This window comes from Cebus imitator, unplaced genomic scaffold (genome assembly GCF_001604975.1).
Source record: "Cebus imitator isolate Cc_AM_T3 unplaced genomic scaffold, Cebus_imitator-1.0 Scaffold82, whole genome shotgun sequence".
Classification (NCBI taxonomy): domain Eukaryota; kingdom Metazoa; phylum Chordata; class Mammalia; order Primates; family Cebidae; genus Cebus; species Cebus imitator.
This window is the reverse complement of record NW_016107397.1, coordinates 8,095,627-8,112,242: the sequence shown is the minus strand read 5'-3', so window position 1 is coordinate 8,112,242 and position 16,616 is coordinate 8,095,627. Positions and strand designations below refer to the sequence as shown.

At 49.8% G+C, this 16,616-nt stretch overlaps 1 protein-coding gene across 1 annotated transcript in view; it reads left to right on the top strand.

Annotated features, from left to right (window-relative positions):
- FOXK1 (forkhead box K1) overlaps positions 1–16,616 on the top strand; it is a 90,994-nt gene that overhangs the window by 53,033 nt on the left and 21,345 nt on the right. Inside the window, exon 2 of the mRNA XM_017533778.2 lies at positions 6,786–6,971. Coding sequence (XP_017389267.1) covers positions 6,786–6,971 — 186 coding nt within the window. The remainder of the gene's footprint in view (positions 1–6,785; positions 6,972–16,616) is intronic.

The following is a 16,616-nucleotide window of genomic DNA, read 5'->3' as shown; positions in this document are numbered from 1 at the left end:
AAAAAAAATTTTTTTTTTAATTTCAAGCTGGGCTTTTGCTATGTTGCCCAGGCTGGTTTCAGACTCCTGGGCTCAAGCAGTCCTCCCACCTCCACTCCCAGTGTGCTAGGATTACAGGCGTGAGCCACCATGCCTGGCCACACTTGACCATCTTAATGTCAGCTATGACCTGGCGGCACCAGGCTTTTTCTATTACATTGCTCTGCCATGCACTGACCCTTTATGGCCCATTGTGGCTGCTTGGCTCCTGCCATCATGGCCACATCGGGCCATTGGGAAGGGGAGGGAGTAAAGAAGGCCCGTGGTTCTTCATATGGACATGATCCATTTGTATCCCATCTACCAGCTTATAGTCTCCTGGTTGCAGGAGGGGCAGAGAAACATGGTCTTCATTGGATGGGCATTTATCTGTCTCCGTGTTTGCTGTAGAAGCAGGAGAGGAGGTGCTCTGGGAACCACAGTCTCAGCCACAGTCCAGGAAGCTGCCCAGCACCCACCCAGGAAAACCAGCCTGGTGTCTTCTGGTCCTTGAGCTTGGGTCTGCTGTGTCTCTCACAGGAGTGGTGGCTGCTCTGAGGCCCCTGAAGCTGCAGGCTGGGTGGGACGGTGGGAGCCTTTCCATGGTGTTTACTCCGGCTGGCTCCCTCTCTCTGGCCGTCACAGCCAGCCCCATGGGACTATGGAAGCCACAGGAGCCTCCCAGCATGCGCCAACCCTGGATTTCCCCGAGAGCTCCTCACAGTGGTCGGTGCTGGCCACGAGGGTCTGTCCTCCAGGGGCCGCGGGTGAAGCTTCACCTGGTACAGGGAAGGCCATCAGACTTCCAGCTCATCGCCCGTGTTTTCAGCTCCTAACCACCAAAGCGATGCCTGCGTTTTAACCTTAGTGACCGTGCCGTCCAGCTCTAGGAGACACCTGCCCCCACCACAGTTGGGAGACAGCAGATGCATTCGCGGACTCCTGAGAAGGAGCGGCCTGTGTGGGGTGATGCTAACTCAAGTTGTAGGCCTCCCGGACAGAGCCTCTGAAATTCCTGTTTTCTTCATCCTTCCAGGGAGAGGTTTTCACGTCTCATCCAGCCTTCCTTTTGAAGTTTTCTGAGTCGCTTTAAACTGTACGAGGCTTCCCTTTTCCCCTGGACGTGGCTTCCTGTGATCCTGGCCCGGGTGGGTGGCGCCCGCTCTAACCTTGGGAGAATGAGGTGATGAGGTGATGCTGTGTGGCTCACACTGTGCCTGATCATCTGCTGCCTCTGCGCCCCTCAAAATCCTTTGCCTCGGTCCCTGTCTTCCTTGTTAGCGACATTCCCCAAGTGTCTGTTCCTGTGGCAGAGGAGGTGCCCCCACTCCCTGCTGCCCAATTGTGTGTGGGCATCAGTGCACAGGGCTCCCTCCCTGGGGCTTCATGGGGGCCCTAGGAAGGCTGGGCCTCAGGCTTTTCTCCTGGGCCATTGTCTGCTGACAGTTGGGCTCAGCTCTGGAAGTTTGCGGGGTGCTCCTCCGGTCCTCCTACAGAATTTCAGGTTGCAAGGCTATTTTTGGCGTGGGATGTCATTCTCTGCTGCTTCTGTGTCAGGTGCCCTTGTCCAGGCCTCGTGGTTCATCCCCTCCAGAAAGTAAACCCGTGTTTCTGCTGGGAGGGGCAGGGCGGCGGGGGACAGCCGTGGACAGGAGAAATCTGTTGCATTCATCTTAAAAATTGCCTCCGGAAGCTTTCACGGGTCGTTCCTTCCCTCTGATTATTTCTCTGTGTCTAAAATGACAGCAATTGTATTTGTATTTATATCATCGAGAATTAAGTGAGCTATTTTTGTTTTCCTGACAGCTTTCTGGTTGGCCGGGCAGGTGGTGGGATTCGTGGCCTAAGGAGGGGTTGGGAATGAAGGCACGTGACACGTCCCAAGTCACTTGGGCTCATCACTGGTGGAGCAGTGGCCAGTGCCAGCTCACTGTGCAGAGGACTCTGTGGTCTGAGGCTGAGCCAGGCAGTCTCATCTCCAACCAAGTCACCAGATTGGCCCTACTTCCAGGAGCCGTCGGCTTCCGGGTGGAAATGGGAAAAACCCAAGGCTGGAATCGAAGCTCAGCGTGGGAGCTTTTGGGCAAGAATTCTCCCCAAAAACAGCTTGCCTGAGATAGAATGCACATACCCAAAACTAACCCTTTGGATTGTTCCAGTCCGTAATTTTCGGTGCATTCACCGAGTCGTGTAGCCACCAGCACAGGCAAGCTCAGAACGTTGTCACGGCTCCAGAAAGAAGCCCTGCACCACTCGGTCATTTTCCATTCCCCCTTCCTGTCCCACCCGCCACTCCAGCCCTAGGCAACCACTAATCTCCTTTCCGTCTAAGTCGGGCAAGAATGTTCTAGAGAGATTTCCCCCAAAGATGGGCACTTGCCTGTACAAGAACCTGCCCCCCAGTGGATGGAGATTTCTGCCCTGTGGACCCACTTGACCTTAGCAGAAGCTCCCCCAGGAAAGACCGGCAGTGTGTGTGGCTGGGGTTAAATCACCGTGCAGCAGCTTCACGGTGCAAAATGTGCTCATTGAAACGCCAGCTAGAACCCTGCACCTCCATGAGATACTACAGGGAGAGATGTAACTGGCAAACTCTGTGAGCACGCTGGGGAAACATCTATTCAAAATCAACCCCAGGCACGGTGGCTCACACCTGTAATCCAGCACTTTAGGAGGCCAAAGCGGGTGGATCACTTGAGGTCAGGAGTTCAAGACCAGCCTGGCCAACATGGTGAAACCCCATCTCTACTAAAAATACAAAAATTAGCTGGGTGTGGTGACTCGTGCCTGTAAACCCAGCTACTCAAGAGGCTGAGGCAGGAGAATCTCTTGAACCCAGGAGACCAAGGTTGCAGTGAGCTGAGATCGTGCCACTGCACTTCAGCCTAAGTGACAGAACAAGACTCCATCTCAAAAAATAAATAAAATCAAGTAGCATGCTTCATGGCATTTTCTCCTCTTCCTAGTAATGAGGCTGCCTGCCTCAGGACAGTCACTGTTACAGCAAATACTATGAAAATCTTTATTGTTAAACCTTAATTGGAAAACTACTATTACAGTAGGAAATTGTCCTAATGTCTTCTATAGATGGTATTAGATCCCTGCCTGTCTTACAAAATGTCGTTTTGTTTTACTGAAAACTCAATATATATGTAAATATCTAGAATTAGTTCTGGGTGTTTTTTTTTTGGGGGGGGGGTTGTTTTTTAGACAGTCTTGCTCTGTTGCCCAGGCTGGAGTGCAGTGGCACGTTCTTGGCTCACTAGCATGGCCGCCTCCCAAGTTCAAGCGATTCTCCTGCCTTAGCATCCCAAGCAGCTGGGATTACATGTGTGTGCCACCATGCCCAATGAATTTTTTTGTATTTTTAGTAGAGAGGGGGTTTCACCATTTTGGCCAGGCTGGTCTTGAACTCCTGACCTCAGGTGATCTGCCCACATCAGTCTCCTAAAGTGCTAAGATTACTGGCGTGAGCCACCGAGCCCAGCCTAGAATCAGTTTTTTGAATTGGAAAGCAACTTAGAAATGGTCTCTTCTGCTCCAGCCATTGTGTTTTGTTCATAAAGATCACAGAAGCAGAGAGGTTAGGTCAAGTGGTTCTAAACCAGCTTTCTCTTTTGGTGGCATTCACCTTTGTTGCAGATCCCCACACCTTATGGCTCTCCTTGCTGCCACGATTCGCTCTTTGAAGGGGAGAAGTCAAGCGTTGAGGCAGATAGGCTCTGGCTTCTCCCTGTCCAGAGGGAGACCATGCTTCTCTTCCGTGCGCACATGTGCGCCTGTGTGTTGCGTATGCGCACGTGCGTAGGCAGATGTCTTACCGATAAGCACCTCTTCATGTCTTCATATCCGAACCCCGGTCTCCAAGGTCCCCATCTTCTTGTGACCCCAGTCATGAGCTGGAAGCCACATCTTCTTTCTACTTGGCCTTGACAGTTCCAGCATGATACAATCCCGTGTTAACATAGGGGCTTTCACCACACAGAAAGTCCGAGGTCTCAACTGTGCCCTTCTGACAAACGGGAAAACGTGGTTTGTTTCATTGATTTGCAGTGGTTGAGGGAATTGGAGAAAAGAGACAAACAGCAAGGGCCATAGAAACTGTCTTTAAACATTTGTCCTCATGACTGCCACCGTGTCCAGCACTGGTAGAACAGTGTGTTATGCGTGTGTACGTGCACAGATACACACGCATGCACGCTGTGTTCATTCAGCACCATCCTTCACAGGTGGAACCCACCTTAGCTCCCCTGTCTGGACCCTTAGCCAGATGCTGGCCCCAAACCTCTTTCCTTGCTTCTCTAGGTCAGGGACCGCTGGCCCATCCTCAGATACCAGCTTGGGTGGACATCGGCTCTGGGACCCACCCACAAAAGCTGACAGCCTCCAGCACTGAAGAGCCTTTAGGCTTCATAAAGCATCTTAGAAAATAGGTGATGTGGCCAGGCGCAGGAATTACGCCTGTAATTCCAGCACTTTGGGAGGCCACGGCGGGTGGGTCACCTGAGGTCAGGAGTTCGAGACCAGCCTGGCCAGCATGGTGAATCCCTTTCTCTACTAAAAATACAAAAATTAGCCAGGGGTGGTGGTGCATGCCTGTAATCCCAGCTACTCGAGAGGCTGAGACAGGATAATCACTTGAACCCGGGAGGCAGAGGTTGCAGTGAGCTGAAATTGCACCATTGTGCTCTAGCCTGGGTGACAGAAGGAGACTCCATCAAAAAAAAAAAAAAAAAAAAAAAAAGGGTGATGCACCTTTCCAGTCAAAATACAGATGTAGGAAATTTCCATCGGGCTGAAAACTGAAGAAAGTTGTAAAGGACATCATCACACATTCCTCTCAACGTGACTGAAGAGGACAAAATTGCGGAGTATTTTCAAATAGCCGTGGGCTGCCCTTTAAGCAGAACGTCAGGGGTGAGGTGGCTACCCACGACTGACCACCCAAGGTCCACTTGCTGGGCAAGCCTCCCAGACAGCTTCTCATCCCGAAACAGTCTCAGAGTGTCCCTTTTGTGTTGGAAATAGAAACCTGGTGCCCACAGGCCCGACAGCACCTGGCGCTGAACGATGCAGCCTGGCCTCCTCTGCCCAGTATCTCGAGGACAATCAGGACTGGCCCAGTTGAGCCAGTTTAAGTGCCTGATTTTCTCTCTCCGATGTGGGCAGCCTGGCTAGCAGAGCTATGGGAGGAGCAGCACATTTGTAATGCTGAGTCACTTCCTTTGAAGCGGGTCTCTGGGAAGAAGACGCAAGGGGACCCCCTGTCGACAGCCAGAGGCACCCTTCATCACACTCTGACCTGTTCCTCCATTCTGCTTTTCAAAAACGCTTTCACGAAGAGCAAAGGGGCTTTCAAACAAAGGAGGGTGTTTGCGCATGTCTGTGCAGGATTTTAGATAGATTTCCTCTTTCAACACTGCTTCAGATTTAAAAACAGTCAGGCAGAGACCCAGCAGCCTGGTGCCTGGAGGCTTCATCCAGGTTCCCCTACAAGAAACTTCAACATCTCTCAAGTGTTGAGTCCCTTGGCCTGTTCTGAATGCCTTCTGGAACTCTGAAAAGTGCATTGTCACGGGTGGCTTCTATACATTCTTTCTTCCCCTCTCCCATGCTTTTAAACGAGAGCCTTTTCCAAACAGCTGTGCAGGCGGCCAGCGTTGCTTATCTCTGTGTGGGCAGGCTGCTGCTTTACGTTGTTGTTGTTTTTGTTTTGTTTTGAACTGAGCCCAGCAGTGAGCAACTTGGTAGTTGCTGCCTCAACAGTTTAGAAATTGAAAGGTGAGCTGGATAAGTAATGCACAGCTTTGTAAAAGGTGGCAGTTTCCTCAAGCCAGATGAACCTTGGATACCGTTCACAGCACACCGGTGTTGACGCTGGTGCTTGCGGCTGGCTTTGTTTGCACTTGGTCATCTCCCATGGAAAAACCGAGGCTTAGGGTTTTAAGCCCAGAACTGATTGTGAAGCCGGTCCATTAAGCACTGGGTGGATAACGCACACTCTGCCGGCTTGTGCGGGGGTGGAATTGCTCTGTCAGATCTTCTAGGCAGCGGCAGGGAATCATCTTGAAAATCTCTGCTTAGGTGGCTGCCATGCCATTTCAGCCTCCCAGTGTGTTCTTTCAGAGGGACCCCACCTGGGTGCCACAGCAGTTGCCCTGGGAGATAGGAAGTAGTCCTGACTGTCTGGAGCCTCAGTGGGAGTTGGCAGCATTAGAGGCGCTTGGTGGGGATATTTATATCTCTTCTGTTCTCACGAACGGTAGAAAGACAACTGACAGCCGGGTGCGGTGGCTCATGCCTGTAATCCCAGCACTTTGAGAGGCCAAGGCGGGCAGATCACTTGAGGCCAGGAGTTCAAGACTAGCCTGGTCAACATGGTGACACCTTGTCTCTACTAAAAATACAAAAATTAGCTGGGCGTGGTGGCAGGTGCCTGTAATCCCAGCTACTCAGGAGGCTGAGACAGGAGAATCGCTTGAACCCAGGAGGCGGAGGTTGCAGTGAGCCAAGATTGTGCCATACTGCACTCCAGCCCGGGCGACAGAGCGAGACTCCCTTTCAAAAAATAAGAAAGACAACTGATGTCCAAATAAGCCTAAGTCTCAGTTCCTGCATGTCCTAACAAAAGCAATGAAACTGCTCTCTGGGGCCCAGGTTTGAGAGTTGAGGTCTGGTCACTTAGACCCACAGACACGCACCTTCCCTGGGTGTTAGCATCCTCTCGAGTGTCCTGCACCTCACACCTGCTCCTCCTCCCATTCCAGGTGTACCTTCCGGTTTCCCAGCACGGCCATCAAGATCCAGTTCACGTCGCTCTACCACAAAGAAGAGGCCCCGGCCTCCCCACTCCGGCCGCTCTACCCACAGATCTCCCCGCTGAAGATCCACATCCCGGAGCCGGACCTCCGGAGCATGGTCAGCCCCATCCCCTCCCCAACTGGCACCATCAGGTGAGCAGCCCCCCAGCCTGCCCTCGGCCCCCAGGAGAGAGGGAGATAACGCGGGTGTGCCTGGTGCACATGACACTGGGTTCTGTATCTCTCAGGAGAATTGACATGCATGGAAATACAGCTAGTGCTCGACCTATGACCACGATTGATTCCAACAGACCGGTCATAACACGATTTGGTCGTAAGTTGAGTAGGCTATATGTACAGTACTGTGAAATGATGTTATAGAAATCTTTAAGTCATATTTTATCATAATTTTCTTTCTTTATTGTTATATATCATAATTTTCTTTGTTCATTTTATGCCACTTGTATCATCTCTACACCATTTTGTTTCTTATTTTTACATTCGTCAGGTTCAAGTAAAACACTGCATTACCAGTACAACTGGTTTAATATTTGCAAAACATACAAAATTACAAAATACAGGTGCATACAAAAATACAAAATACAGGTGTAAAAAATACCACAGGAAACATTTTCCCAATTGCAAAACATATCAAAATATATAAACATGTACGAAACATTTTATTGGCCGTTTTTGAATTTGATCTTCCATCCAAATATATAGCAATTTCTCCATTTCGTGGATGGGCCTGCTTCGTTGCTTTGTTATAACTGTTGATTGCATGGGTGCAGAACCTTTCAGAGCTTCACGAATTCTTTCTTTATCTTTCAAAATCGTCGACACAGTCGAGTGTGATAACTTCGTATCACGTGCGATCACATTCACTTTCTTTCCTCCTTCGTACTGCTTAATCACCTTCATTTTCGTGTCGAGATCGATGGCCTTTCTTCCTCTTCTTGGCAGGCTGAGGCATAGACAAAGACAATTTCCTCTTGGTAGACATCTTGTGAGGGGGTTGATGAAAAATATCCAAGACACAAAACACAAATTACTGTACCGAGTCTGGGATAACAGTTGAAATGGTGCACGCGGAGATGGTAGTGCTGCCGGAAGCTGGTTCGCACTGTCGTACGCCCAGCTGGACAACGTTTGCGCTGCCAGACGCGGAGCAGTCGTGGCTAGCGATTGTGGTCGTAAAGTCGAATGGTCGTAAGTTGCATAGGTCGTAAGTTGATCAATACCTGTATGGAAAGTTTTGTGTGTGCATCTGGTACCTGGCTGAAATTTCTGTGAATTCTCTTGTAAAGGGAAGAGTCACTGCCTCATCACCACTTTTCCCATTGGAAGTTTGACATATTAGGGCTTATTAATGCAAGCACAGGTGTTTTTGGTTTTTTTTTTTTAATACATTGAAAATAAAATGGTTTTTTTGTTTTGTTTTGTTTTGTTTTGTTTTGTTTTTTTGAGACTGAGTTTCACTCTGTCATCCAGGCTGGAGTTCAGTGGCACGATCTTGGCTCACTGCAACCTCCACCTTGTAGGTTCAAGCGATTCTCCTGCCCAAGCGATTCTCCTGCCTCAGCCTCCCCAAATAGTGGGATGACAGGCGCCTGCCACCACACCCGGCTAACTTTTGTGTTTTTAGTAGAGATGGGTCTGTTGGCCAGGCTGGTCTTGAACTCCTGACCTCAAGTGATCCACCCACCTCAGCCTCCCAAAGTGCTGGGATGACAGACGTGAGCCAGTGGGCCCAGCTGAAAATGTTTTAAAGTAATATTTGTCCACCAGGATTTGGTGAACTTTATTTCTTTATTTGTGAAAATTCTCTACAACCTTTTAGAAATTAATCTAGATTTTGGAGAAAGTCCTCAAACTTTCTCATCTCTGGTGTGTTAGACAATGATAAACCCTGGGGGTGGGAGGGAGGCATTTCAGGGTAAAAAGTATGAACAGAGCTCTGTGTAGAGAGTGCCGGTGAGCCTTGGATTGAGTCACGTGCAAACCTCTGGCAGTAGCCCGGATGTGTGGCACATGGTGCTAGCCCGGGTCCGGTCATACAAGGATGCAAAAGCAGATGTGTACTTGAGGCTGGAGGGTCATACATTATTTAATGATTTACCTCTTCATCGCATCGCGGACATTTCTTTCTTTTTCTTTTTCTTTTTTTTTTCTTTGATACGGAGTCTTTCTCTGTCGCCCAGGCTGGAGTGTAGTGGTGCGATCTCTGCTCACTGCATCCTCCGCCTCCTGGGTTCAAGCGATTCTCCTGTATCAGCCTCCTGAGTAGCTAGGACTACAGGCACATGCCACCATGCCCAGCTAACGTTTGTATTTTTAGTAGAGATGAGGTTTCACCATGTTGGTGAGGCTGATCTAGAACTCCTGACCTTGTGATCTGCCCACCTCGGCCTCCCAAAGTACTGGGATTGCAGCGTGAGCCACCACACCCGGCCTTATCTCGGACATTTCTAAACGCGGCTGGCTTTTCTCGCTCCCAGCTGCACATCGGTGGCCCTGAAGATGTGTGGCCATGTGTGGTTTGGTGCCAGAGCTATGGTTTCTCTGCAGCACCAGCAGTTTCCACATTGCTTGTGCATCACCAGCAAAGGTCGGCCCAGTGGAAAAAGCAGATCGCATCTTACGGTTGTTGTGAGTATGATGTTGACCTCACGTATACCCTGAAAAGGGCTCAGGGCCCTTGGGGACATCTGTGAATAACATTCTGGGCACACTGGTCTGTTAGAGGGAATACCATGGCATTCCCAGTCCAATCACGTCACTCTGCCAAGCCCTGGCTACACCTTTTCTTTCTTTTTTTCCTCTTGCAACTGTAGGAGAAGAGAGGACTTTTGTTTATTTTGCAGACAGTGTTCTCACTCTGTCACCAAGGCTGGAGTACAGTGGCACAGTCATAGCTCACTGCAGCCTCCAACTCCTGGGCTCAAGTGATCCCCCCACCCCAGCCTCCCAAGTAGCTGGGACCACAGGCATGCACCACCACACCCAGCTAATTTTCTTATCTTTTGTAGAGATGGGGTCTTGCTATGTTGCCCAGGTTGGTCTGGAACTCCTGGGCTCAAGAGATCCTCCCTCTTCCACCTCCCTAAGTTCTGGGGTTACAGGCATGAGCCAAGACACCTGGCCCATACGTGGCCTGCACCTTTTCAGAGTCCAAGTTAGAATTACCCACTGACTTATCTTGGAACACAGCCATTGGGGGACGACACCTCTACCCAGCTTTGCTGACAACTTACCAGTGGTTTCCTACAAGTTACAAGTTGCGAATCATTTCCATTTGAGTTGCTTGGAGTTGGCCTCCTTTTTTCCAGAGGCAGTGAGTAGGAGAGTCTGTCATTGCAAGAGAAGTTCAGGGACAGAGCTGCTGTGGAAAGGCTGTGGAAAAGCTGCTGGGCTCAGGCTGGGCATGGTCACATGTGTGACTCTGCGTGGTCGCTTCAGCCCCCAACCCCTGGGCCTGGTTCCCATCTGTGGAGCTAGTGCTGTGATGTCACGACCCTCTGGGATGATGATGATGATGGTGATAATGGTGAATCCTAAGTGACTGAAACCCTGTGCTGAGCAGTGCACATGCAGTATATTTTTTTAGTCCATACGGCTTTATGGGAGAATGTTCTGGAAGTAGATAGCAGTGATGGTTATTCAACTTTGTGAATATACTAAAAGTCACTTTAAAGGGTGAATTGGCTGGGCGAGGTGGCTCACACCTGTAATCCCAGCACTGTGGGAGACCAAGGCAGGTGGATCACTTGAGGCCAGGAGTTCGAGACCAGCCTGGGCAACATGTCGAAACCCCATCTCTACTAAAAATACAAAAATTACCCAGGCATGTTTGCCCACACCTGTAGTCCCAGCTACTTGGGAGGCTGAGGCGGGAGAATGGCTTGAACCCAAGAGGCAGAGGTTGCAGTGAGCTGAGATTATAAGACTGCACTCCAACCTGGGTGACAGAGTTGAGACTCCATCTCAAAATAAATAAATACATAAGAAATAAGTGGTGAATTGTACGTTATTAGAATTGTGTCTGAAGAACACAACTGAACACCACCTATGTCCTTGAGTCTTTACCTACTACCACGTTAAAGGCACTTCAGAAACGGTGGCCAGGACCAGCTCATGTGCTGCTGGGAGCTCACACCAGAAGAGGCTGGTCCTGGCCAGGTATGGGGGCTCATGCCTGTAATCCCAGCACCTTGGGAGGCCGAGGCGGGTGGATCATGAGGTCAGGAGATTGAGACCATCCTGGCCAACATGGAGAAACCCTGTCTCTACTAAAAATACAAAAATTAGCCAAGCTCCATGGTGGGCGCCTGTGGTCCCAGCTACTCAGGAGACTGAGGCAGGAGAATCACTTGAACCCCGGAGGTGGAGGTTGCAGTGAGCCGAGATTGCACCACTGCACTCCAGCCTGGAGACAGAGCAAGGCTCTGTCTCAAAAAAAATAAATAAATAAAAAAGTCGGGTCCTGCTGCTTTTGGGGTGGGCAGCAAAGGCCTCAGGGTCCAGAGAGAAGCAGGCCAGGCAGTGACCCCGGGGCTCCTGCCGCAGGGCTAGGTCCGAGCCCCCGCCTTAGCCTGGCAGTGGGTTCTCATTCAGCAGATTGTAATCCAGCTTTTTAAGAAAGAAAAATGTTTTGGTTTGCTCCAGGAGGGGGCTTAAAAAACAAAAATATTTCCCAGCATTAATCCAAATTTGCATATTAAAGTCGCTTTTGTATTACAAGAAAGGTAGTGGTTTGCAAAGGAGTTTATAAAAGATACCGGTCTTAAAAATTAGGGCGGGGAAAGTATTGTATTTTTATTTTATCTTCGATTCAGGGGGTATATGTGCATGTTTGTGACATGGAGATATTACATCCTGGTGGCGATTGGGCTTCTAGGGTGCCTGTTACCCAAATAGTGAACCTCACACCCCGGAGGTCACCTTTCATCCCTCGCCCCTTCCCGCCTCCCCGCTTCGGAGTCCCAGCGTCTGTTTCGACTTCGTGTTCCTGGGCACCCACCTGTTCAGCCCCCACTTGTAAGTGAGAGCAGGCGGTGTGCAGTTTTGTTTCTGAGTTAGTTCATTTGGGACAAGGGCCTCCAGCTCCATCGTGTTGCTTCCCTGGCGGAGATTTCGTTCTTTTTTATAGCTGGGAGTAGATACTTTGTACTGAATACCTGAAGCTCTTGCGGCTGCAGCTCCGAGAAGCTGGGTGGGCCTCCTGTGACCGCGAGTTCCCATGGTGGGGGGGAAGTGTGCAGCTCCTCGGTCCTGTACCTGCCCTGCTCTTGCTGTGGGAGCGGGGAAGGTGGGGGACCCCCGTTCCCCTCCCTCCACCCAGTCTTGTTCTTTGAAGCTGCCCTGTGCAAAGGATTCTTGTTAGGGGAGTTCCGTGCGGAGAAAGTAGTAAGTTAGGGACTGACTGTCTGGCTCTTTGGCCTACCATTGTTACAATAAAAGCCTTTCTGTTTACATCCGTTTATCTTAGCACCATGGAATTCAATTGAGTGTTTAGAAACCTCAGAGGCCCTTGAGGTTTTGCTTGCCAAGATACTTTTCAGTTTGAGTTTCTGCCGTAGGGTGGAGCCGGCGTGTTTACAAACACTCCCTGCCCTTCCCTGCCACCTCCCCACTCTCCTCCCGCTGGCTGCCTAAGAGATCGGGGCGGTGCTGGCCTCCACACCCCAAGCGGGGCTTCCTGCCCGGCTGGCCCCTCCCGGGTGCCGCCCCGCCCCCTCGATGCCTGCCTTCCTAATTTGGTGTGCGTTCGCCTCGCCGGTCCCCATTGGCCGTGGAGTGGCTGCCTAGGGTGTAGGTCGGCTCGCCCAGAGCCCCTCGTTCCCAGGAGTCAGGAGTGACTTGGGAGGGAGCGGCTATTCCCTGTGGGATCCTCCCTGATCAGCTGCCCCTGCCCCCCACCACCCTTCCTCTTTCTTTCCCACTCCTCCTACTTTGCTCTTGAAGGCCTTCACTCCCTTTCCCAGGGTGGGTGGGTGTGGGTGTGTGGTTTTGTGTGTGTGTTTTTTTTCTGGTTCATTTTTTTTCTGCCCTGAAGTACTCCACCCAGAAAATGAATGAACTCTCTTTGAAATAAATTCTGCTATCTTTAGAAGCATTTTGACCTTTCTTTCCTTTTTGCAAAGAAGTGTTTTTACAGGCCAACGCCGTGGCTCACGCCGGTAATCCCAGCACTTTGGGAGGCAGAGGCGGGCGGATCACCTGAGGTCAGGAGTTCGAGACCAGCCTGGTCAACATGGTGAAACCCCGTCTCTACTAAAAATATAAAAATTAGCTGGGCATGTAATCCCAGCTACTCGGGAGGCTGAGGCAGAAGTGCTTGAACCTGGGAGGTGGAGGTTGCAGTGTGAGATCACGGCACTCCAGACTGAGCAGAGCGAGACTCCATCTCAAAAAAAAAAAAAAAAAAGGTGTTTTTAGGAAGGAATTAAAGTATTTAATCAAATAATTAAAATAGTTAATAATTTTCTAGGTTCCACCAAACAGAAAAAAGTGTTCCTTAGAGGTAGAGATTTAAGAAAACTGCTGAAATTCAGTGAGAGAAAGAGCATTGCACAGAGAGTGACTGTTTTTGCTCTTGAGGGCCAGACTTCAGGAGCTGTCTCAGAAGGCCTTTCCTGATTTCTCCAACGTGGAGGTCAAAACTGAAAGTAACTCGTACAATTCGGTGAAGGTCAGCAGTACATAAATATACAGTAAAAATTCAGCAACTGACTTCAAAATCTTTCCCTTTTACTCATGACCTTTAAACACAGTTCTAACTTATTGCTAGATAACATTCAGTCCTAATTCGGTTTATGTTGTTTCGTAATGTTAGAGGTCTTTTGAGCTTGGAGGCTATTGGGTCTACATTAGAAATACTCTCCTTTTTCTGACAAACTTTGGTTCCTTCCTGCAGAGTGATTCATCTGTTTCAAAGTTTCTGGTAAGCTGGATTCCCAGCACTTTGGGAGGCTGAGGCAGGACTGCTTGAGGCCAGAAGTTCCAGACAAGCCTGGGCAACATAGTGAGACCCCCATCTCTACAAAAAAAAAATTTCAATCTGCCAAGTGCAGTAGCTCACGCCTGTAGACCCAGCTACTTGAGAGGCTGGAGGCAGGACGATCGCTTGAGCCCAGCAGTTGGAGGCTGCAGTGAGTTATGATCTCACCACTGCACTCCAGCCTAGGCAACAGAGCAAGACCCCGTCTCAAAAAATAATCATAATTAAAAACACAAGTTTGCGGCTGCAGCCTTCCCTGTGTTTCAGCACAGCTGCAGGACTGTGGTGCGAATGTGTGAGTCACCTCCAGTGGAGATTCCGCCTGACTGATCAGCCATGCTGGCGATGAGAGTCCCTCTTCCCTCCGCCTCCCTGTCCCTGTCCTTGTCCTAGGCCTTGCCGCCCCTCCCCACCCCACCACACCCTACCACACCCTCTTACGCCTTTTCCAATCTGAGAACTCTGGGGAAGTAACTACTGCTCCCTCCACACGGGAAGGTTGGGATTTTTCTGTGTGTTCCTTTTATTTTTCCCTCCTGCCCAGGTCCCTTCGAGGGGTGGCTTTGGCTCTGAAGTGCTGGGAGCTCGGAATGAAGCTTGGTAGGGAAGTCCTTGCGTTTGTTCCAATCTGGTAAATGGATGGCCCCACCCCCGGCTTTCCTGTAATCTCTGGGAGGGCCCTTCTAGGTGTAGCGCCCAATTTCTCAGACCTCCGGTGACACGAGGCTTGTGTGGAGTAGGCCTGTCACACGGCTTCTGCACAGGCAGGCGACACACAGGGACAGTCCTTCCCAGGTTCCCCATGAGAGCCTCAGGGGAAGCAGGAGGTGTCTGCAGGCATGGAGCTGACCCCGGCGCCTGCAGAGCTTTGGGCCGCCTCTCCGCTCAAGCACCCACTCAGATCCATGTCTCGCCCAAGAGCAGCTCCTGTTCAGGCCAGCATGCTGGTTACTCTTCACTGGGGCAAAATGCACTTCGGAAACAAGTTAATTTAATCTTTTAAATTATTATTATCATTTTTGAGACAGAGTCTCACTCTGTCGCCCAGGCTGGATTACAGTGGCGAGATCTCGGCTCACTGCAACCTCCGCCTCCTGGGTTCAAGCGATTCTTCTGCCTCAGCCTCCCAAGTAGCTGGGATTACAGGTGCATGCCACCATGCCCAGTTAACTTTTGTATTTTAGTAGAGATGGGGTTTCACCATGTTGGCCAGACTGGTCTTAATCTTTTGACCTCCCAAAGTACTGGGATTACAGGCGTGAGCCACCGTGCCTAGCCTAAATTATTATTATTATGATTATTATTTTCAGACGGAGTCTCTGTCGCCCAGGCTGGAGTGCAGTGGCGTGATCTCAGCTCACTGCAACCTCTGCCTCCCGGGTACAAGCTGGGATTATAGGCATGAGCCACCACGCCCAGACCCTACATTATTATTTTTAATGGCAGTTCCAATTGTGGTTTTGGGGTTTGTTTTTGTTTTCGTGTTTTGACAGGGTCTCACTCTATTGCCCAGGCTGGAGTGCAGTGACACAGTCACAGCTCGCTGCAACCTCGACCTCCCAGGCTCAAGCGATCCTCCCGCTTCAGCCTCCTGTGTATCTAAGACTACAGGCACTCACCGCCACACCCAGCTCATTTTTTATTTTTGTTGAGATGGCGTCTTGCTTTGTTGCCCAGGCTGGTCTTGAACCCCTAGCCTCAAGCAGTCTTCCCACCTTGACCTCCCAAAGTGCCAGGATTACAAGGCCTGGGTCTGGTTTGTTGTTGTTGTTGTTTGTTTTGAGGCAGGGTTTTGTCTGACACCCAGGCTGGAGTGCAGTGGCAGCGTCAGGGATCACTGCAGCCTTGACCTCCTGCGCTCAAGCGATCCTCCCACCTCAGCTGTGACTATAGGAGTGGTCCACTAGTTAATTTTTAAAAATAGCTTTCCAGAGTTTTACAGTGTCAGATTTATCTTAAAGGAACAGAAACATTTGTTAACGATTGTTCTAAGAAACTTGCCTCTGGAAATTTTCTTTCCTTTTTTTTTTTTTTTTTTTTTTTTTTTTTTTTTTTTTTTTTTTTTTTTTTTTCCAGATTACGAAGAGACTATATCTATCTATACGCATCGTACAAAATCCAAACATTTCAGAAAATGAAAATCCCCATGTGACACTCCCCAGAGCTAATCCCTTCTCACTCCTGTGTCCCCGAGTCATCGTTGCACATGACTGTCTTGGTTTTTCAGTTTTAGGTCTTGTACAACAGCTTCTTATATGGAAATTGAGGATTTAGCTTCCCCACTCCATCCCATAATTACATCATCATGTTTGGTTTACCCAGCATTAGCGTTTTCTGTATTAGAACTGTGGAGTGATTATAATGCTTAGCCATTTCCTTCCTGTACTATTGGCTTATTTCCGCCACACTCTCCCCCTCTTGGAGTTAATATAATGGCCTCTTCTCCATTTACTGTGAAGGCCTTCCTCTCTGACCACAGGATCATCTTCTCCACCATCCTGGGAGTCCCCTCAGGAGGTGGTGGTGGAGAGAGGGCTATTTCCTGATTCCCATGGTCTTCCTCTTTCCTGATTTGTTCCTTTGTTTTACTAGAGTACATCCTCCAGTCGCTTCCTGGGAAAGGGCACGGAGAGAGACTTTTCATTTATTTACTCATTTAAGAGACAAGGTCTCACTTGGTGGCCCAGGCTATTACTTTTGGGCTCAAGCAATCCTCCTGCCTCAGCCTCACGAGTAGCAGAGACAACAGGTGTGCACCACCATGCCTGGCTAATTTTTGTATTTTTTGGTAGAGATGG